Source organism: Tiliqua scincoides, chromosome 9 (genome assembly GCF_035046505.1).
Source record: "Tiliqua scincoides isolate rTilSci1 chromosome 9, rTilSci1.hap2, whole genome shotgun sequence".
Classification (NCBI taxonomy): domain Eukaryota; kingdom Metazoa; phylum Chordata; class Lepidosauria; order Squamata; family Scincidae; genus Tiliqua; species Tiliqua scincoides.
The window spans coordinates 22,593,590-22,614,986 of NC_089829.1; the positions used below are offsets into that span (position 1 = coordinate 22,593,590).

A 21,397-nucleotide genomic window follows, 5' to 3' on the forward strand; every position below is an offset into this window, starting at 1 on the left:
AAAAGGGATATATTTGCAGCATGAGAAAGCATGGCCACAGGAAGTGCAAGCTGGATTTTGATGCATTAGATGGTCTCCATTAGGATCAAAATGATCCCTCTTAGAACAATGAAATACTCTTTGCACTTAAAGCTAAAATTTGAATACAGTATGAATCTGGTGTGTTGGTTTGACTGAGTTAGAAACATCAAGATGTGACAATCTAACTGCGGAGTTCCCAGTTTCCTTGGTCAGGGACGTTTGGCTCAGACCTTTGGATGCAAAGGATCTGGCAGGAATCCAGGGTTTAGCTGCTCCCAGTGGCTCCCAGCCCAGTCCACCACACTTGACCCCACTTGCCTTCTTCAACCACCAGTCCACAGCATGTTTTCCAGAATTCTACTCCCTGCTTCAAGAGTCAAAGTTGTAAATAAATGTCCATTGTGCATGTTTTAGCCCAACTGCAGAGCTTTGGCTGGCCCAGGATCTACCCTGCTGTGACTTGGTAGCTCTTTGTGCAGTACAGTGGAAAAGCAAAACATGCTGCCCTGCCTTGTTGCCTGTAAGAGAGCAGGATGATGATGAACTTCTCACACTTCGGAACCTCTCTCCCCCCATCACTAGCTGCGTTCTCTTTGGAAAAACCTCCAATTCTGCAATTGGCAGTTATGGAGACTTGCCTCTGGAAGCCTTAGCATCCCCAGGAGTCTACAGCACAGACTGGCAAGCCTGCCATTCCCTCTTATCCCCCCCACTGCAGTGAGGCTCGGCATCAGCCATGTTGAGGGCCCCGGGAACTTGGAGCAAGGCTGTCACAGCAAAGTCTGCACTTAGGGTCCCTCACACTATCTTTAGCCCCCGGTCCACAAACGGGACTGTGACATGGGAACATTCCGTGCTTGGCTGGCAGGAGAAGTTCATCATCATCCTGCTCTCTTACAGGCAACAAGGCAGGGCAGCATGTTTTGCTTTTCCACTGTACTGGTGCCAAGTGTCTCAGCTTTCATTTAAAAACAAGAAGTGTGTGAGCTCTGGCTGCCTTGTAGAACTTCATAACCCAGAAATGAGGTTGAAGTAAGAGGTCTGTTCAGATAACCAGCTTAAGTTTAACTCCCCCCCCCCGCACAAAAACAACACTCTTTTATGAAAAAGGCACCTTCCCTGAGAGAAGGAAGAAGGGATGGAGGAGTCAATCAGTTTAAGGCTTGGTTAAGGGGAACTCTGTGCAGCACGGAGCAGATGGTGGCAGTAGTTTGGCCAGTGAGGGGGCCAGGTTAGTAGAACAGGCTTGTCCCCTGGTTGGGACAGGCAGTCCAGAAAGGTGGGAAAAACACTTGCAGAGCCCCAGGAGACAACTGAAACCAGCTGCTTTGCTCCAAAGAACAGACACCTTCCAATGGTTACTCACAAGGAAGGACACAAGTGCAAGGTAATGCCAGCAATCAGAGGGCCAAGCAGGTTGGAGCATCTCATGGATGTTAACCCATGCACTGGCAAGGAGCCCACTGAGCTGCTCACAATTCTTAGCACCTCACAATTCTTCAGTAAACAGAGAAAGGAGTACATCTGGCACTGATTGGCTCAGGAACTGAACGGAGCAACATGAATGAGACTCCCCAGAAGCCAAGTGGAAGGGGGGTGCTCCCTCACTGCCAGCCATATCTGAGTGTTTGGCTTCATCCCCTGGGCAGCTCCCGGTATCCTTTGAGGACCTTCCTACCCCACCTCCAGACTGGGGAAGCTGTCCAGGCAGCACAGCACGCCACCCTCTGCATGGCTAGCCTCTGCACTGTGGGAGGTGGCATCTCACAGGAGTCCCTTGGAGGAGTGCCACACTCTTGATCCATCGCACAAGGGCTGTGGCTGGTCTCAGGCAGTACCACAGTGCTCCACCAAGCTCTCCTCTGCAGCTGAATCAGGCTCTGCGTTCTGCTGGGAGTGCAGTGCGCACACTCCAGCTCCATTCTCAGGGTTCTCAGTTCCAAGAGACAAAAGGACCAGGACAGCTGCTGTTTGCAGCCTTCCCCCAAGAGACATGGCCCCACCATGCTGGGCACTGGCCTGCAACACTTCAGGCACTGCCAGGTGTACCCTACATATATCGAGTTGTCCCTTTGGCCCTGCTGCCGCCAGCACTGACACCCTCCCTCCTCTACCCAAAGGCACATTTGGTGAGCAACAGAAGAAATGGCTTCAAGAGCTGCTCTGTGGCCTGCCATGGCCACCTCCCATCTATCCTCCTGTGGCACAAAACACCCTGAGCGCTGCTGAGAGGACTGTGGGGCTTTCGGAGCAAGTGGAAGTCTGCTGTCAGACTGCCTGCAAGCAAGACCGTCTCCTCCTCTTCCTCCTCCTGGGAAGGTGGCTGCCGCATTCAGTCAGGGGAGCATCTGGAATGCAGCTGCCAATCACGAGTCCTGGTCAAGGCACTGATGCTGGAGATTGACAAGAACAAGTGCGCAGAGGTGGTGCTTCTTCGCTGCCGCTGCTTCCAAGGGCGACACACTCCCAGCAGCCCTGCCCTGGCCTTTATGCCAGTAGCCCCATGCGGGTCACTTTGGCTGACAAAAACGTGTGCAACACAAAGACAACAGGCTTGGGGCAGGAGTGCAGTTCCAGCGTCTGAGGAGGAAGAACACCAGAGGTAAGAGTCTGGGTCACTACATGGCACCAGGATGAACCTCCCCATTGAAGTGACACTTCTCCAACAGCACTCTGAATCAAGCAAGCTGGGCCAACATGCAAGATAAAGATCATCATCATCAGAGGCATTTATTTAACAATGCCAGCAAAAAAGCATGTCCCCCTTCTTTTTTTCTAAGTAGGGTGCTGAAGCGAGGGAAGCTTGGTGGAAAAACAGGAGTGGGTTTTTGAAAGGGAAGGACTGAGAATTCTGTTCTGGAAGTGAAACCAAATCCCTGCTCTGGGCGTGTCCACTTCATCCCAAACAGATGTCGTTGTCCCCCACCCATCCAAGTCACTATTTTGCACCTGGCTCCAGTTTAAAAAGCAAACTCATACTAGCCTGGTCTCTCTGGATGGGGGCAGTATAAATGTTGCTGGCACTCCTCATTTCCTTAAGCCCTTCACAGAAGGGCACTAAATTATATATGAAATACTATATGGAAGCCTCTTTGACCCATTTTTGACTCATCTTGATCCCTTGGGATAGGGCAGGCTCTAAACCAGCCATTTTCAACCACTGTGCTGTGGCACACTGGTGTGCCGCAGATGGTCCCCAACTGTGCCGCAGGAATTTGGGAGAGGGTCATTTATCAATAGGACCATTAAGGGATGCGAGTCCCCACTGACAGCACAGTGTGCTTTGTCAATTGTCAAAAAGCTGATGGTGTGGCCTTGACCATTTTAGTGCCTTGCCAGTGTGTCATGAGCTGAAAAAGGTTGAAAATCACTGCTCTGAACCATAAGTAAAGCATCAGATGCACTGAATCAGTTCAGCAACTTCGACTGACAGAGAAGGAGCCCCCCCCTTGTGCAGCCGCCACCCCGCCCTCCAGGCCAGCTGCAGACATCCTACTCACCAGCTCCCCCTCTGGACCCCCAAAGTCCAAGTAGAGGTTCCTTATGCCATCGTCTGCAGACATTTTTAGCTTCTCAAAAGGGTATCGGAAAAGAAGGCTGGCAGAGCCCGCCTCCTCCCTGGAAATGGTGAATCCGTTTTCGTAGTGGACCGTGAGGCAGACCTCCTGGTTGTTCAAGACGCAGCCTACAGCACAAGAACAAAATACAGTGGCTGAGAGGAGGTGACCCCGCCTTCCGCCTGCCAATCCCCCTCCCCAAGATATATGTGGCAGGTGCCATGAGACCCATCTCAGTCCTGGCAATCAAAGCCTCTCCTCACCCCTGGCAGCAAAGGAGCTTTCAAAATTTTTTGGGATGGATGCACTTCTGTAGGATACGCGCCATTTACAGAATATGGAGAGCAAAGTCTGTCCCTGCTCCAAAGAGCTCACAACATACATTTAGACAGAAAGTGGGAAGACACAAGCACAAGAAGAGATGAAGGAGAGCATGCAGCTGTACATGTTCAGAGGCTGACACACGCACGCTCTCCCCTCTTGCACCAACTAAAACCTTCACCTCAACAGCAGCTAGCCAGAGGCAGGAGAGCCTCCACACTCCCTGCAGCCAAGAGGCACTTCATTTTCCATTCTGATGTCTTATACTCTGCCCAGTATGCTTATTAGCAAATATACATTTTTAAAAAGTTTCCTTCAACTCCTCCCTGGAGACTTCATCAACAGCAATTTGCTAACAGCATGTATTTATTTATCAGAGAATATCTCCATTACAAGGACACTGAAGCTAGCTTACTGTATTCAAGACCAATATAAGGTAAGAACAAACAAACAAGTGGTCCCGAACAGTGAACACAGAGCCAAGGCAGAGCCCCATTAACACGATGGCGGCAGACCACTCCCAGAGCAGGGAGTTCCACATTATGTACTCTGCTCTTGGTGAAGGCCCTTTCCCTTGTCCTGCTGCACCCTCAACTAGTAGTGGAGCCAGCTGCGGACCTCTACAGTCCCACGCCCACAGCAAAGCTCCGCGATGGCGCCCCTCCCGTGGGCTATCGCCACCCCCCCGGGCAGAAATCCGCCCCCCCCCATTTGCCCCAGGCAGGTCTATGGTAGGCACGCAACTGGGTGGAGCCTGCAAGAGGGTAGGTGGGCCCATGCAGGAAGCACTGTTCTTGGGGAGTCCCGATTTCCGGTCATCTAGGGCTTTCAAAATCATAGTCGAATTGTCTGGAAATGGACTGGCAGTCGGCAAAGCAACACACTCCAGAACACTGGCTCTTGTTAACCTCACCAGTTCAAGTCTCCAAATGTTTTGCAAAGACAGCCTCAATGAGAAAGGATGGCAACCACCAGCCAAAATGGAGCAAGAGCACATATCGTGATGCCGGCCAGTCAAGGGTGGCTGAATGTAGGGTAGAACCGGTTTGTCAGCAGCAATTTAAGTGCCCTGGAGAACCAGCAGCCACGGCTGCTTAGGTGACCCAGCCTGCCACCATGGCAGCAGCCTGCACTTGGCAGATACTGGCCCACCATGGCAGCAGCCTGAACTTGGCAGCTTCTGGCCCTCGGCTTCAACTAAAAGGCAAAGCTTGTACTGTGGGAGCATCTGTGGGAACAATACGAAGACCACTTCTCCCTGAAGTTTTGGGTCACGTGCAGCTGCTCTGTCAGGTTGTGGTTGCCGGGATGGGAATCTCTCTTCTCCTGCCAGGAAGCTCTGACAGCCATATGAAACATTATCTGGCCTCAGGAAGAAAAGGATTGCTCTGCCCTGGGAGCACAGATGAGTCAACCCCCTGGGAATGCAACAGGGCAGGATGTTTCAGCTTTAGCTGGAGGGGCTCTGTGTCCTTAGGACAGCACATCCCTGAAAACAGGAAGGGCCAGGGATCTTGCACAGGGCTACCAGCAGGGTGATCAGGAAGCCACAAAACACCTTGGTTGCCAGGGGACCTGCACAAAGAGACTTACATGATGCACCTAGACAAGAACCGTTCAAAATCACCCATGCCCAAAGGTGGCAGGAAATGGCTTGACTAATCTGGGTACAGGCCACCCAGGAACAAAGCCCCCAACTTGGTCACAGAGCTCAAAACTGGTCCTTATTCACTTGTACAGTCTTGTCAACATGGGTGGTAATTTGCCAAGGATAAGAACAGGACATTGCCCCAAGAAGTCTGCAATCTAAAATCCTGCACCCAGGAGACAACAGAGGAAGGGGAGGGGCACAGAGGCAACAACATATGCATTTCTTGCACAGTCACATACTTGGGCCTGTTTTCACTGGGATATGGGATTGAGCCAGGCTTCACAGAAAAGTGGACAAACTAGAAGGAAGGCAAACATTTGGGAAGGCGGTTCCAGGCATAAGGAGCAAGACACCTTTGCTTGCATGAGGAAAGGGGACTCAGAGGAGCCAAAGGGCTCCCTCCTTTCACTCTTCCAAAGCATTCCCATGAAACAACATCAAGGAGAGTGGCTTGCTTGGAACCAATAGTTACGGGCAGCACAGACCTCGCTACCAGTCATGCAAACTCACTTGTGCAAAAATCAAGGCCTGGAAGAGGCACAGAAAAATGCAGAGAGCCATTCAACAACCAGCAGGGCAGTAAGGCCAAGAGTGGCAGAGCAACTATGGCAGGCTGGCCATAGGTTGCAGCTGACCTACTGGTGTCTGCGAGCAGAGACCTGCAGAGTGGCACTTGCTGTATGCTCATCTGCATGCTCAGCTGTCTCCTAAGTGGAGAGCACACCCCAGACAATTCCCTACCACCACAGCACTCACATTCCAACAAGGTGGGTCTTCTTAGCTGGGCCAGTGATGGCCAGAATGCTGCCTGCACAGCCTGCAATTCTCCAGTGGACTCCAGAGGGAGCCTGAGCCACAAGAACAGCTGGAGGGAGGCCGTTGTCTCCAACAAGCAGCCTCTCTGGAATCCACTTCTTTGCTCAGCAACCAGTCAGTCTCAGAAGCGTGAAACCACCCCAAGCGTCCCCCCTCCCACAAGCAGGGCAGCTGGTGGCATACCTAAAGATACCTCCTTGATTAGCTCTGCGGCAGCATGGCAGCCTTGCACGAGGATGCGGGTCCAGGAGGACAGGTCCCGGTGGGTCTCCACACGGAAGACGTGCATCTCAATGCCCTGGCGAGAGCCAGTCCTGGTGGCAAATGTGAGGTCCGATCCTGCACAGGGAGATCTGCGCCCTGAGCCCGAATGCACCAACCTGCAGGTGGGGATTAAGAAGGGCCTTTGTCAGTAACAGGGATGCACACAAGACTGCAAGGGAGGTGGAGGGCTGCTCTGCGTGAAGGAGGGGCTACAGACGTGCAGCTTGTTAAGAAAAATCAGACCTCCCAACACTTGGAAATTCTGTTTGGAGGGAGTTCTTGTTACAAATCCTTGTTTGGAATGACACAGAAACCCTCCAGACTGGCCCCACAGCCTAGCCTCCCCCCCTGCTCCTCAACATCCTTCATGCAAGAAGCAGTAAACTAAAGGTTGACAAACACAATCCAGATGCCCACGTCACTGACGGACAGGAGAGGCAGCTACAAGCCCAGAGCCAGTACAGGAGACCAGAGGCTGCTGGATGGGACAGAACAGGCACTAGAAACAGGCTCAGCTCAGGCTGGAGTCTCTTTTCCCCTGGATTTTGGCTAGAGGGATGGGTTGGGTGGGAGCCTAATTGAATCCAGCTGCAGGGGCCCTGGAGCCTCAGCCAGCAGCCACACCCACTGGAGGCTCAGAGGAGAGGCTCCCACCCGGCAATGTGGACACCCAGCCAGCTCCGCAGCTGCCAGGGCAGGAAAAGCTGTGTGAGCCTGCCCAGGCAGGCAGAGCTCACAAGCAAGCAGGCCCTCACTCCAGTGCTAGCAACCTTGGCTAGACACCCCCCTCTGCCACCCTGAGCACACACAGCTGGAGCCTTGGCTTTTGGAGATGTGACCACGACCTGCCAACCTGGAAACAGCCAGGGCGACAGAGAAGGGCACTCTTGGCAGCTGCAGGTCTCCAGGGACTGTGCCATCCACACTGGTCTGCTCAGGCCACAGACACAGCAGGAGCAGGACCACATTCTGGAACAAGGTATGTTTCTATTGTGAAAGCAAAAGCCCCAAGGAGACTTGCAGCGCCTGGTCACAGGAAGTGCCATCAGCCGAGCTAGCCAGGATCAGCCTGCTCACCGGGGCACCCTTTGCAGACTTTGCGTTGGCTGGTTGGCAATGGCTCTCCAGAGTCTAGAAGTGCTGCCAGGGCAGAACCTTCTGCATGCAAACCAGGGGCTCCTCCCTCCCAAGCTGCAGTTAAGAGCAAGCCTTACCTGGTGGCAACCAGGGGGTAGCTGTGGCATGGGGCTGCCCAGGCATCTCTGGTCCATGGCATGCAGTCATACACCAGAAGGTCCTTTTCCGTCACTGCCAAGAGGACAGGCCGCCACTGCTGCCTCCCTCCATCCAGCCTGGCCTATGAGGGGACGAGAGAAAGAGGGGGCATGTGCAGGCTGCCTTCAGAAGCAAGGAACACCCCAGGGCGGGACAGGAGCTGCCAGGAAGTGCAGCAGATTTATGATTATTATTAGATTTATAATCCGCCTTACTCCCGGAAGGGAAGATCAGATCAGCAGTAATGGGGGGGGGGAAGAATGACCCCTGCTGGGGAACTGGGAGCAACAGACTGGCTGCAGGGTTGGCAAAGCTGGCATCAGCCCCTGACTGGTTCTCCTGGCTCCCAGCCTCTACGCCCTGCTGAACCTTGGAAAACCTGGAGTTCCCAGGTTGACATATGGAACTCTAAAGTGGGGAAGAACCCTCTCCTCTTCCCCTTCTGCCTTCATGGGGCTCTGCAAGGATTCATGGGAAGGAGAGGGCACATCCTGCTGCTCTGGAGCTCTCCTCACCATCCTCTGTGGCTGGATACACAGAGAAAACCAGACCTGGAGAGGGCAGTGGCGGCAGAGGCTCCATTGCATCCCTGCCCTCCCTCTGGCACAGGATTTTGTGGAGCTCACTGTGTCGGCCACCCGCACCTCCATCCTGGCGTCCTGCCCAAGGCGCTCAAAGTGCGCTTGAGATGGCAGCAGGAGCCAGAGGGCAAAAGCTGCTGCCTGGAGGGTAACTAGTTCTAGGGTGCTGAGCTTTCCTCCTCCTCAGGAGGACAAACTGTCACTCCTTCATTGCTAACCCGAGCAGAAACCCTCCCCCCATGACCAAGCAGGATGCCTCCTCCCAGGACTACTTGGCTCCCCACAGAGTACTACAAAGGAAGCTCCCTTCTCATCCTGCTCCCATGCATGGATCTTTCAGGGCATGAGCAGAGTCAGCACGGAGAGTATGCTTGCGGCAAAGCTGGCCAGCTGGAAGGACCCCAGTGGGTTACTTCAGGCCATGCTGCTGTCCCAAGACTGGATCTCCTACCCCAGCTGCAAACAGGTCAGGTGCTGGAGGGGGGAGGGGTGCTTCTGTTCCACAGCAGCCCAAGGCTGCAGCTCCAAAGCTAAACTTATTAGATCAGGACAACAATGCTTTGGAAACAGGGAACACGGTCCAATTGGGCGAGCAGGAGAAATCTGCCTCTGGGGCAGACAGAGAGAAGGGTGTTTTGCAGTGGTCAGAACAGCTAGCTTCACCTGGAATCCCTCTCTGACCAGGAAAGTGAACAGAACTCAGAAGCAAAACCACACAAACTTTTTTAGCTGAACCAGGCTGCTGCTGCCCCTACAGAAGCGTGTTCTGTGTCTCCGCTGCACTCAAACTCAAGCCACCCAGCTCAAAGGCAAGCAGCCTGCATGACCTCCCCAGCCACACCCTCCACCTGCATACCTGCTCTGCCAGCCATGCAATGTGCCTGACTTCCTTGCTGCTCCCCGGGGTGTTGTTGGCAGCCAGCATGGCGTTCAGCTCGGCCAGGACCTGCGGGAGGAGAGCCATGATGTTGGCATGAATGGCTGTGAACCAGGAGTGTGCAGTGGCGGAGTCCTTGCAGCGGAGGATCAGGGTGTTCCTGCCGTCGGGCGAGTGCAGTTCTATCAACCTGTGTCGCAAGGAAGAGAGGAAGGGCAAAGTGGTGCGTTAAGTGAAGAGGCAGGCAGGTAGGGCATGCCAAGCCAGGGCTTCTCTCCAGTGGCTGCCAGCCTCTTCCTGCCTCCATCAGAGCTGCCTGCAAAGAGATCCCAACCAAGGACTGCTGAACGCAATGTAGTCAGAGCGAGCCACTAGCAAGAAGGACACAGCCCCTACTCTAAGCTGTGGAGGTTCCAACCATCCCTGACTGCATGAACTGTCAGGGTTAAGCTTCCATTATGCAGGGGGGTGGCGGGAGAGCCCAGAACATATACTTTGTCTTAGCTACCCAGATACCAGGACCAACAGAGGCCTTTGGTTGGGCTACTGACTTCCACTGGAGCAACTGCTGCTGGGCTGTGCAACCAACTCGACATATTCCCAGCACAGGTGATCTGACAAGGCATGCAACTGCCTATTGAGCATGCTCCACCTGTCAGCCTTCAAAAACCAGCAGCAGAACATTTGAGTGCAGCCAGCTCAGGACTGCTGCCGCCATGGGGCACCAAAAGAGGCACCTCAAGAGGAGCAGCCCCGAGCAACTTCACTGAAGAGCCATTTCCTCCCTCTGCCTGCAGCTGTGCTACATGGCTGACGTCTGGAAGGTGATCCTTAGACACCCACAGCTGTGGAGCAGAAAAGCCCACTACAGGACTGCAGGCTGCCAGGCAGGGCTGGGCAAGTCAGGCCGTGAAGGAGAAAGGCGAGTGCTGCTCCATGGCTGTAGACTCAGGAATATTTGACCGGTCTTTTGTGCCACCCTAGGGAGCATCTGGTCTGGCCACAGTTTGCAGAATGCCCAGCTGCTTGGCACAAAAGCCTCTTTTGGGAATTTGTGCTCCCCTGACTGGATGTCAGGGCCCTTTGGCACGAGCTTGAAAGCTTGCCTGCATACGGACTGGAGCCTGAGGCCGGACAGGAAGTGACTTGCAAGTGCATAGCCACTTCCCGCCTGGCACTTGCTGTCTGGACAGGCTTCCCCTTCACTGCAAGGGCCAGCAAACCTCCACAGACAACTCAGCAGGCAGCCAGGCAGGAGAGAGTGGAAGGGGATGGATGCAAGTCCAAGCACAGGGCAATGGCAAGGAGGGGGGGGAAGGGGGGAAAGGTCTACCAGAGTTTCCTACAAAGGGCATTTGCAGAGCCTGAGGTCAAGCTGCAAACCCCCTTCCCCACTCTGCTCACTTGCTCCATGAGCGGCAGCCAGCTGAAACTCAACACTCAGCAAAGGGACGGAGGGGATGAGCTGACACTTCCTCTGTGGCCAGGGCCCAAAATTCATCTCCCCTTCCTGGAAGGAAGCCAGCCTGTGGATTAGGCTTACATCCTGTGGACGCCCAAAGCAAGCACAGGCTGACATGCCAAAAGGAACAGGCCAGGACAACTCGCTACCTCCTGAGACCGGGGGCTGTGCCGAATCAGACTCATACTCCACCCCATTCAGGGCCGCAGCCAGCTGCCCTGGGAGACCCATAGGCAGAACGAGGCAGGCAGCAGGCTTCCCAGCATCTGGCAATCTGAGGCAAATTGCACCTGGAACAACGAGGCTCCATTTCGGACCAGGAACCACTGACAGAGCCGACCACCCAGTGAAGCCACCGCAGGCATCTGCCACATGCAGGGCCTGGACAGAGCCTCTCTGTCCCCCATGGCTCTAAGTGAGGCATGGTGAGCTTCTTAGTGAGCTTCTTAGCTGTGACTTGCGGTGAGGGAGGGACGGGCTCCCAATTTTTGAACATGTATACTTTACTTTCCCAAATCTGAGGAAAGCACAAAGAAAGTTATAAAACTTTCCTGTTTTAACTCCGCCACTGCACACTCCTGGTTCACAGCCATTCATGCCAACTAAAATATGCACTAGAGGAGCACCTGTTCCCACCACCATGACACAGGGGAGAAGCTGCACCAACCCAAATTCTCCTTTCCAGACAACTACTGAAGTCACACAGGAGCTCTGCCCATATGGATGCTGGCGACCCAGTTTGCAGAACCACAACCATCCCCCACAATTCACATCCACTCCTCCTTTCCTTGTAAAATTTGCACCACAACACCCTGCCCTTCTGCAAGTCTGCACCATCCATTCCAGGCACTTTCGCATTTTGGGTCTTCTTGGCAGAAAAGCGACAGGGGGAAAAAGCTCACACATGGTCAGAGTTTGCCTGCTGCACTGAGTATCATGGGATGCAAAGAGAGACGGAACATCACTTGCTAGACCTGTGTAGATTGGAAAGGTGGACCCTGCAGGGAACTCATAGGTAGATTAATTGGTCTTGTAGCAGCACTGTGAAAGCAGATGACCTTTTGGTCTCTTTCAAATCTGATTCTGTGACTCCAGCTGTCCCACGAAGCTAGTCACCCACACTTTTATACACTTTCCCTTCCCTTCAGTCTTGGCTCACCTGTTCTCCAAATCCGGCATGCTCAGGTTCCTTGCTGCATAGCACATTTTCAAGGGAATCACCTTGCGGTCCTTGGCAGGGCTATGGTGTTTTGGAGAGCCAGAATCCTCACTGCCACTGAGACTGGGCGACTGTGGGGCTGCCCCATCCCAAGGCAAATCTGAGACAAGTGATGGCTTCTTGATGTAAGGGGTCACTTCCCGCATGTATTTCACTAAGAACAAGACCGGAGAGGAGAGCTGTTAGCCTGGAAAGGCGATGGGACACACACCACCTACAGTAGCACTACCAGGGTTAGTTCTCCCCTTGAAGGAAGGGGGCATTCACAGAGTGTGCTTAATCCACTGAGCTCAAATGGTAAGAAGGGATCTGCATGTACTTCCTTCAGCAAAAATGCCCCAGCAGTGGCCAGTTTCTCTGAGTCCGGCACAAACCAGAAGCATGACCCTTTCCACCCACCAAAGGTCCTATCTAAAAAACTGCAGACTTGATTGCAGCCCTTCAGCCTCTTTATGCCCTTTGCTTAAGCACTTTTCTGGCTGCCTGACCTGTGTTCACAGCCAGACATGACAGGGAGGGACACATGCGCACTAACTGTGCACAGGTAAACAAACATGACTTTACACTGTGTGCTCTGACTGCAAGAGGCAGCAGTCCTGTGCACCCTGGAAACCAGAAACCAGCCGAACTCACTCCCATGTGTTTTGGGACAGGCAAATTCCACCAGGAGAGTTGACTCCCTCCTGCCTCCTCTGAGACTATTTTTGCTACTTGCCTATCCCGTCCTGCTATTAGACCCACCAACTGCCCCTGTCTGTGCACAGGAAATGCCAGCAGGCACCAATGAACTCTGGGCCTTGTGGCTCCTGAGCAAGCATGTCGTCATAAATACAGTGGCACATGGCTGACTTGCACTCTCTCACGCCCACACACATCTACCCATCCAGTTTCCGGCAGAAGCACTCTCTGTGGTCACAAGACCAGGATACACAAGCGATACACAGATACCGGCAAGTGAGCTTGCACAAAGATCCTCAAAAGGGTGATCTACCGTTTGAGCTGCCCTCCTTGTTACAGCCTTGTGTGGCCTAGGGGCGGAGCAGGGATGCACTCCTGTTTCATCACCAGATGGGGCTGCTCAGCTGGCACAGTTGGTCACCCATTTGGAGAAGTTCATTTCCTTTGACTGCTTCTCCACCAGCTCCACCACTGCCCAAAGGAAAGTGGCAGACACAGTTATTCCACAGGAAAAAGGCGCACAGAGGAGCTGGATGTGTCACAGGAAAAAACAAAACTTCTCTCCCAACCAGTAACACAAAGCGGATGGGAAAGGCCTGGCTCATCTTTGGCCTGGTCACACCCAAATCCTCCAGTCCTTCCTACTCCAGCCCTCCAGGGCCCAGCAGGGCAGGCATTTGTGTTTGGGAATGCCAGGAAAGTGACTGAAAATTGACTGAAAGTGAAAATTCAGGTAGAATTCCTCTCCTCTGGATTCTCATGGATCTACGACACCCACACAACTTGGAAATGGCAAGCCTCAGGCTAGGACTACAAGCCAAGGCAGGTGCACAGGCTGAGGGATGGTGAAGTTCCCACAACCCAGAGTCTGGGCAGGTGCTCCCTGCTCCATACGTTAATGCAAAAGGCAATTGGGAACCCTGCAAGGCACCACTCCCCCACCCCCACTGGAGACCTGCCAAGTTTAATGGCTCCACATTTAACTTTTGAACACCAAGAAGGCACTGGCTAGACCCAGGCAAGGCTTGAATTGCTCTGGCATTCCAGCAACAAACACCTCCAAACACAGGCTCGCCTTCCAGGATCCATTTGGTTTCAAGCCCAATCCAGGATTCCCAGAACAGCCCCTGGAGCTCTCAAACATTTCTGAGCATCCTTAGAAATGGGGAGGAGGGGAGACAGCCCCACCCTCACAAAAAGAGACATGTACCAGCAACTGGTACATGGTACTGGAGATGAAAGGTGCGTGTCAGCCTGTGCCCAAGCAGTCTCCCAGCACTGGGAAGGTTTCTGCTCCTCAAGGAAGGGCACATGCAGTGCCTACACCCACAGCAGGCAACACCACATGGGGGGTGGAGTGGGGTGAGCAGAAGCCCTGCCTTTGGCTTTCAAGGAGATTGCAGCAAATGGGCTCCAAGTCTCTAACCCCTGCTTGCAAGGATATGTCCTTTCCTCAAGATCAAGGCAGAGAAATGCAAGCAGCTCCAAACACTGCTGGCCTTGTGGAGGAACTGAAGTCAGACCAGACATCATCCCTGGCTGTGGCAGAGACAGCAAGGGCGACTGGACCGAGCATGGGAGCAAAGACCCCATGCCATCAACCCTTGCTCAGAGACAAACAGGTGCTCCTGGGTGGTCTTTCCATAATCAGTCACCCCCCCTCGGCTGTGCATGATCCTGTCAAGCGAGATTTAGTTAACACAAATATGCGGAAGCAACCATTTTCTGCAGAAAAGGCCCCTGCTTCCACACCAGAAGCGCAAAGTTCAGCACAGGTCATGAATCATCTGCAGAAAGGGAAAGAGAATAGTGGAGCGATGGCACTTGTGGCCACTCTCTGCAAGAGAGGACAACGCAGAAGGAACTTGACAGGGAAAGCAGGCTCTCTGGGCCTACAGCCTTCCTTGTGCTCCTCTTGGGAGAATCTCCACCTACTCTAGAAGCAGCGCCAGCTCCTCCCTCATTTTGCAGGACCTGCTGGGTGCGGCTGCTCTTGAGGATCAGGAACTGCTGCACGTGTCCTGAAGCAATGCATGTCACAAGCACTGCCTATTCAACAGCCTGTTGCAGCAGAAGCACCCTGGGAAATGGAGGCAGCTCGGAGACATAAAGCCACATGCACCTGTGGCCCCAGATCTTAGAAGAGAGGAGTATTTCAGGGCCCAAGTCCTCAAGAGCAACCCTGCTGGATTAGACCAAGGTGGACCCTTGGTTCACAGCATCTGCTTCTTACAGTGGTCATGCGGGTGCCCTGCTGGGAAGTTCACCCCCAGGGGACAAAGGGGAGAGAGCTCTCCTTGAAGCTTCCCCCCCTCCCAGAAACTGGCATGCAGAGGCAGACTGCTCCCGAACTGAGAAGTTCCATCTCACCATCAAGGCTAACAGCCATGGACAGGGCTACACTTTCTCTCCTCTGTGAATATGTCTAATCCCCTTTTAACGCCATCTGAGCCAGCGGCCACCATGGCAGCTTGTGGCAGTTGAGTCCCATAAGTTAATGACATGTGATGTGAAGAATCAGGCTCCTCGAGAAGCTATTCCCAATTTCATGGAGCGACCCTGAATTCTCCCCACCTACATGAAGCTTTATTACATTCTCCCACTGAGGGGTCTTTATCAAACTGGTGGACAAGAGCAGCAGGAAACACCTGGCCTGCCTGCCCCACACCCTCTTCCAGCACATTTTCCCCCAGGCTTGTCTTGATGAAAGTGCAACTCTTCAAAGCTATTCTTTGCTGTTGTCCAAGTTATGCCTCCACTGGGGTCAAGCACATTCTGATTATCCTCTCCAAGACAGGAACTGACCACTTTTTCCCAGCCACAAGGCCTGCAGAAGCTGGTTTTCCAGAAACCACTAATTCTCAACTGCAGTTCACTCACATTATTATTTCCACACATTTGGCTTGGATGCACCCATCAGACCCTGCAAGGACACAGCCAGATCCTACCCAGCTTGCCTGAACAGCTGGGAACCTGTGGCTCAACGAAGACACCCCAATCGGCACCACAGCTGGCACACAAAATCCTCCCTGAAGGACTCCTGTCCTCCACTGTCTCAGTCCCAGAGTCCACCCTCTGCAGCCATGTTGGATGCATCCCCCAGGGGAAGTTGCCTGGTATCTCCACATCCCAGTTCAAACAGGCAGTGGGAGAATAGGAGCATTCAAATGGTATAGCAGATCTCTGGTGCGGTCCTGCTCTACAACAGTGCTAGCAAAACACCCACCCTGGGAAAGAAGGTGTACATGTGTGTCTGTCCCTCACTGTCACCTGGGGCAAGAAAGAAAGACTGAGCCCGCACAACTATCCTGCTACACTGTCCTTGGAATCCCCTCCCCAAGGAGGTTTGTCTGGCACGACCCCTGTATTCCTCTTGGTGCCTGGTGGAAATCTTTTACTTGCCATTTTACCATGTTTCATTCCTATTGCTCTGCTCTATTGTTGAGGCATTTTGTTGATACCTATTTCAATTATTATTTTATTGTATGCCACTCTGGCACTAAGGAGCAGTTGATAAATTGTTTTTAAAATTTCCCATACTGCCCATCTCTTATGATTTCAGGGAGGTTTGCAAGTTAAAATCAGGAGGGCCTTAAAAAATAACAAAACCCAACACAAGAACTACCAGCAGCAAGGAAGCCAAAGTCCAATCACACACACACACACACACACACACACACACACAGAGAGAGAGAGAGCAGGGAAAGACACACTCACATAGCAGTAGCAAGCAAACACCAGGCAACAGCTGCAGGCAGCATCAGAGACTGTTAAAAAAGCCTTCTGGAAAAGGCAGGTCTTCTCCGCCTCTCCAAGAGCAGCTGTGAAGGGCCCTGCAACTCCTGGAGCAGGAAGTTCCACAGACCACCATCAACTGCACCTCAGAAGGCAGCAGAATCCACAAGGGTCTCTATCAAAGATTTTACAGGATGAGCAGATTCCCAGGGAAGAAGGTGGTCCATGAGACACATCAGCACTGAGCCACACAAGATTTTAAAGTCATAACCAGCACCTTGAATCATTCCTGGAAAGACAGGCCAAATTCCGCCCAGAGGAGGGGGGTCTGTCCCCGTATTTCCAGCCTCCCTTGATGTACAACAGTGTCACTCTCTCATCCTAATTGGCCCGTTCATCCCACATCACTACACTCCTCTCGCAGTCCACTGCAGATGGAGCCTGTTTCTTTCACCCCTGCTGCAAACAGGCATTCAGGTTCTCTGCAGACCCTGCGATGGCCTCAGCAAAGCTCTCTCAGCTGGGCGGGCACTCTGCTCAGAGCTCTCCCCAACACAGCGTGGGAGGGTGGACCACTGCTTCTCTCCACAGCCAGTGGTTGGGTGGCGGAAGCCACCCTGAGGGGATAGACTGACTGCACACAGGTCTGGGGGATGCACATGTTATAACCACACTGGTGGTCACTTCTGCTTTCTGAAGACAGTTTGACTGCAGGACATTCCAGCCTGTTTCTGACCCACTCAGCACCCCAGCGCAGTCCCTCAAACTTCTTCTGACAGTGCGCGAATGCGAGCTTGGATGCATGCCCTGATCTGTATTCTAGCTGATATTGCCACAGCAGCAATAAAAGTTGGAGGGGGCAACAGGGGAGATGTAGGAGGCTCTGAGAGCCTGTAGCTGCTCATGGCAATCACTGGGCCAAGGTCGTTCTGCGTCTGCAACTGCAAGAGGCCAGCACTGGCCCACAGAGCTGGCTCTGCAAAGCCACATCCTGTCCCTGCCCATTACACATCTTCTCCGTCCACCTTCAGTGACAAGTATGGTGACAGGAAATGCCATCTCTGTTTCCCCTGCAAGCATAAGCCAATCCCCTATCAAATAACAAGAACAGGCTTGGAATAAGCAGATAATGCTGGCAGGTGGATGAGGCTCATGGCTCAAGCCACAAGGGGAGAAGAAAGAGGCTCCACCCCATTAGCCACAGCCATTGGGCCATCCCGAGCTCTGCCCCAAGTGTATCAAAGCCCTGAGTCATATGGGAAGCTGAAAGACTCCCTGAATCAGAGGCTGGAGAAGCCCAGACTTCACAATTGCCAATGTGCCTAAAGTAAGAGAAAGTGGCCCTGTTTAGTGCAGCTTTGCATCGCAGCCCGCTTTGCAAGTGGACCAAGCAACAGGGCCTCAAAGCCCAGAACAAGCCGACTCTGTGCAAGGACTGTCTGCTTCTCAGACATGCGGCACACACTGCTGCGACCCTCTCCTCAACTTCAAATGAAAACCGATCTCTTCTCAATTTGCTGGCAGCATCTGAGCTCATCACATGTTTTTCAGCAGCCACAGAATTCTTTTCTAGGATGGGGAACCCCACCACCCTGCTCTCCTTGGCCATTTCACCTCCAAAATCAGGTGTTGGCTGGCTGCACAAATGGATTCTGTGGCCCCCACACCCCTCTCCCCCATGCCTGGCTCAGTCTCTCTGAAAAACCAGCAGCAACAAGAACTGCTTCTTGCACACCAGTGATCCCCAAGAGCCCCCACCAGTGCCCCGTGTGCTTCAGACTGTTTCACAACACAGTTCAAAAGAGGCCCACTGAAGAGCAGCACAATACGCCCCGCTTCTTCCATCTCTATCCAGGCACAATAGACAATGAGCGCAGCTAACGGAAAAACAGGACGCGGCCACATTGGGAGCCTCTGAGGCAGAAGCATCAGCTTTGTTTTGAGGTGGAGGGTTCTGGCAGCAGCACAGACTTTCCCACTGTCCCTGCCATGAGGAGGCGGAGAGTTTGCCCAATGGCCTGGCCTCACCCAGGAGCTCTGCCTGTGGCCAATTCACTCCACAGAACCTGCAGTCCCTGACCCTGAAGGCTCAGACAGCAGAAACAAGTTTGCCTCAACAATCCGAAAGGACAGCCCCTCATTCAGGGCAGAACCCACAGGTGCTTTCAAGGCACCAGGTCCACTTCTCCTGCTGCTGGTCTTTTTCAGCAGCCCAAACCCAGGTGTGATGTTTATGAACAAGAATGGCAGCCTCCATGAGACAGAGGATGAGTCCATACAAAAAAAATTTCCTCCTTCTGGGTCCAAAAGAGACACGATGCAGGGAAGTCACGATTTTAAAAAATCATGATGTGACTTCAAAAAAATGCAGCCTCCTCCTGCAGCTACTAGGGACTCCAACTGCACTGGGAGAGGGGGGCAGTTCATTCTTCTCCCAAGCAGAACTTCATTCCCCTCCCAAGCAGCACTTGCCTCACTCAAGCAGGTACCTCCATCTCACCTCCTCATTAGGACCACGTGCTGTCGAGTGGAAAGCTTGGCATCTAGAAAGGTCAGAGTTCAGGAAAAAAAGGCACAGACCCCCAGGCACCCACCCTGACCAGCACAAGCCTCCCACATGGCATCTGTCATGGCCTTCTGTCTGTCACACTGCTCCACTCTCACTCTTTGGGAAAGGGCTGGAATGTCAGCTGTGTCATCACTGCTGATTTCATTGGGCTGGATCCCAAGACACCTCACAGGAATAAGAAGGTATTTCGAGCCTTCCCATTGCAGGCCCTTCATGCTTCATCCCTTGGCACTCCAGAGGGCCCACCAGTCCTCCAAAGCAGGTTTTCAGGGAGTCCCAAGGAGCTGCAGTGGAGGGTCAAGAGTAGGGAAGCCCCACTGCATGTGTGGAACACAGCTCATCCTTCTGGATCTAACCCACTGCATTTCTGGGTCTTTCATGTTTGGTTTTGTGTACGCCAACCCAAGAGCCATGCTGACTGCATGAGACAACAGCCCCAGGTTCCAAGGAACCCTCAGAGAAAGAGATGGTGAACTAATGCAGCTGACAGCTTTTTGTCCCCCAGGTCTGCTCTAGTTCGAATTCAGAGCTGCAGCCACCTCTTCTCCAGGCCCAGCCCCCAACCCAAAGGCTACAAAATGAGTGATACAATTAGGGAATGTGAAAACAAGAGCCTTGTGGCATCTGAAAGGCTGACACATTGAATGTTGTCTCCAAAGTGTCACAGGAAGCTGGTTTTGGATTTGCTGCAACAGGTTAATAAAACTCCCCCCCCCCTCAAAAAATGATCCCAAACATCCTGCCTGAAGCCAGGGAGGACACTGTACCATGCGTGGTGCTTGGCTGCCCTGCAAGGTCAGGCAGTGCCTGCCACAGCTGCACAGGAGAGGATTCCTCCTGCAGCAACTGCAGGTAGGTCTGCCCAGCTTCCCAGGCCGATCCACTTTGGCAGGCAGCAAAATCTCAGCTGGGCTCTTGTAAGACCTGCACATGGACTGGAGGAGTCAGGATATCAAAAGGCAGGCCCTTGATCTGCTCAGCCTGAGCCTGACCAAGCCACCCAGTTCCCCTTGGCTGAAGGGTTCAGCTACCAGCTAGATGCTAGAGTGGCCCAGCAGGGAAGCATCAGCCTCAGCATTTAATATTAGCCTCCTGGAGGCAGGAGGGGTGCTGATCCCGGGATTATGCTCATCTCCTTGCATCTTTAATCGGCTCCTCTCCTTGCTGGGGCCAGGCGGCAGGCTGGGGCCACGCAAGGGAATCTTGGGAAGGCAAGGCCATTTCTTCCATGCACAGCACAAGCTGGGGTGGAGAGCAGCCTCCCTGCAGTGCTGCTTCAGCAAACTGGAGGAGCACCACAGCTGGCTGCCAGATGTGGACCCACCCACACATGGGTCCAAAAATGCTCTTTGACAAGGTCACAAAGTTAAACACTCCCTTCTTCACCCCCCCCAAAGCAAAGATGGGGCAGGCACACAGTTGATGCAGGACAGGCAGAAACAGCAAGCCTATCAGGCAAGCGCCCCCATAGATGCCCAGAGGCAGCTAAGTCTGCTGCATTTGTCAGACTAGGAGTCGCTGCCCCCCCATCACCTTGAACTGAAAAGTACATCCTGGTTATTCTGTTCCTCAAGTTTCTTTCCTTAAGGAGAATGTGAATATTGTGAAGGATTAATACGTAGAAGCTTCAAGGAACCTGCATGTGGAGTAGACAAATTCAGGATACAAAAGGGGATCATGGCTTTGAAGAGCAACAGATCAAACATAAAAACATCCAGGGGATGACAATGGGGACACATGACACCTCCAAATCCAGGGGAACACAGTCAATCTAACAAAATCTAACAAGCCCAGGTGCAAAGTCACAAGGACTGGAGGAGGAGGAGGGAAGGGGAAGAGGCCTGGCACAAGTTCTCATCATGGAACAAGCAGGTTCAGGACACAGTCACTTGGGCCAGTTACCAATGCCAGAGTCCCACCCAGCGCAATGCCTGTCCAGTTCAGCCTATCGGCCCCATTGCACACCACATAGGTCAGATGCAAGCTGACCCTAAAGCGAGGTCCCCAGGCAGGTCCTGAAGGGGTCCTGGCTAGCGCTTGGCAAGCCCCCTCTTCTTGCACAATGCAACTGAATATAACTCCATCCAGCTGAACCCTCAACCTTCGAGACTGATTTCTGCTTTGGGACGGATCTCAGAAATCCCTGCTTCTGGCGGGAAGGCTCTCCTCAGTCCAGTCCCAGGACACAAACAGATGTGTTGCTGAGTCCTGGTCCTCCCTTTGCAGAGTGCTCATGCATTCTCCACAGCAGCCTTCCTGCCTTCTGCATCAGGCCAGGAGCTGAGACAGACATTAACCCTTTGATCCCAGTGAAGCATTTGGTTCAACTCACATTAAGAACATAAGAACAGCCCCACTGGATCAGGCCATA

General features: G+C 53.1%; 1 protein-coding gene across 1 annotated transcript in view; it reads right to left on the reverse strand.

Annotated features, from left to right (window-relative positions):
- Positions 1-580: 580 nt before the first annotated feature.
- Positions 581-21,397, reverse strand: part of SNTB2 (syntrophin beta 2) — a 28,324-nt gene continuing 7,507 nt past the window's right edge. Inside the window, exons 3-8 of the mRNA XM_066637139.1 lie at positions 11,985-12,198; positions 9,343-9,553; positions 7,845-7,987; positions 6,550-6,746; positions 3,522-3,706; positions 581-2,601 (exon numbers count right to left, since the gene is read on the reverse strand). Of these exons, the coding sequence (XP_066493236.1) occupies positions 2,509-2,601; positions 3,522-3,706; positions 6,550-6,746; positions 7,845-7,987; positions 9,343-9,553; positions 11,985-12,198 (1,043 nt within the window). The 3' untranslated portion in view covers positions 581-2,508. The remainder of the gene's footprint in view (positions 2,602-3,521; positions 3,707-6,549; positions 6,747-7,844; positions 7,988-9,342; positions 9,554-11,984; positions 12,199-21,397) is intronic.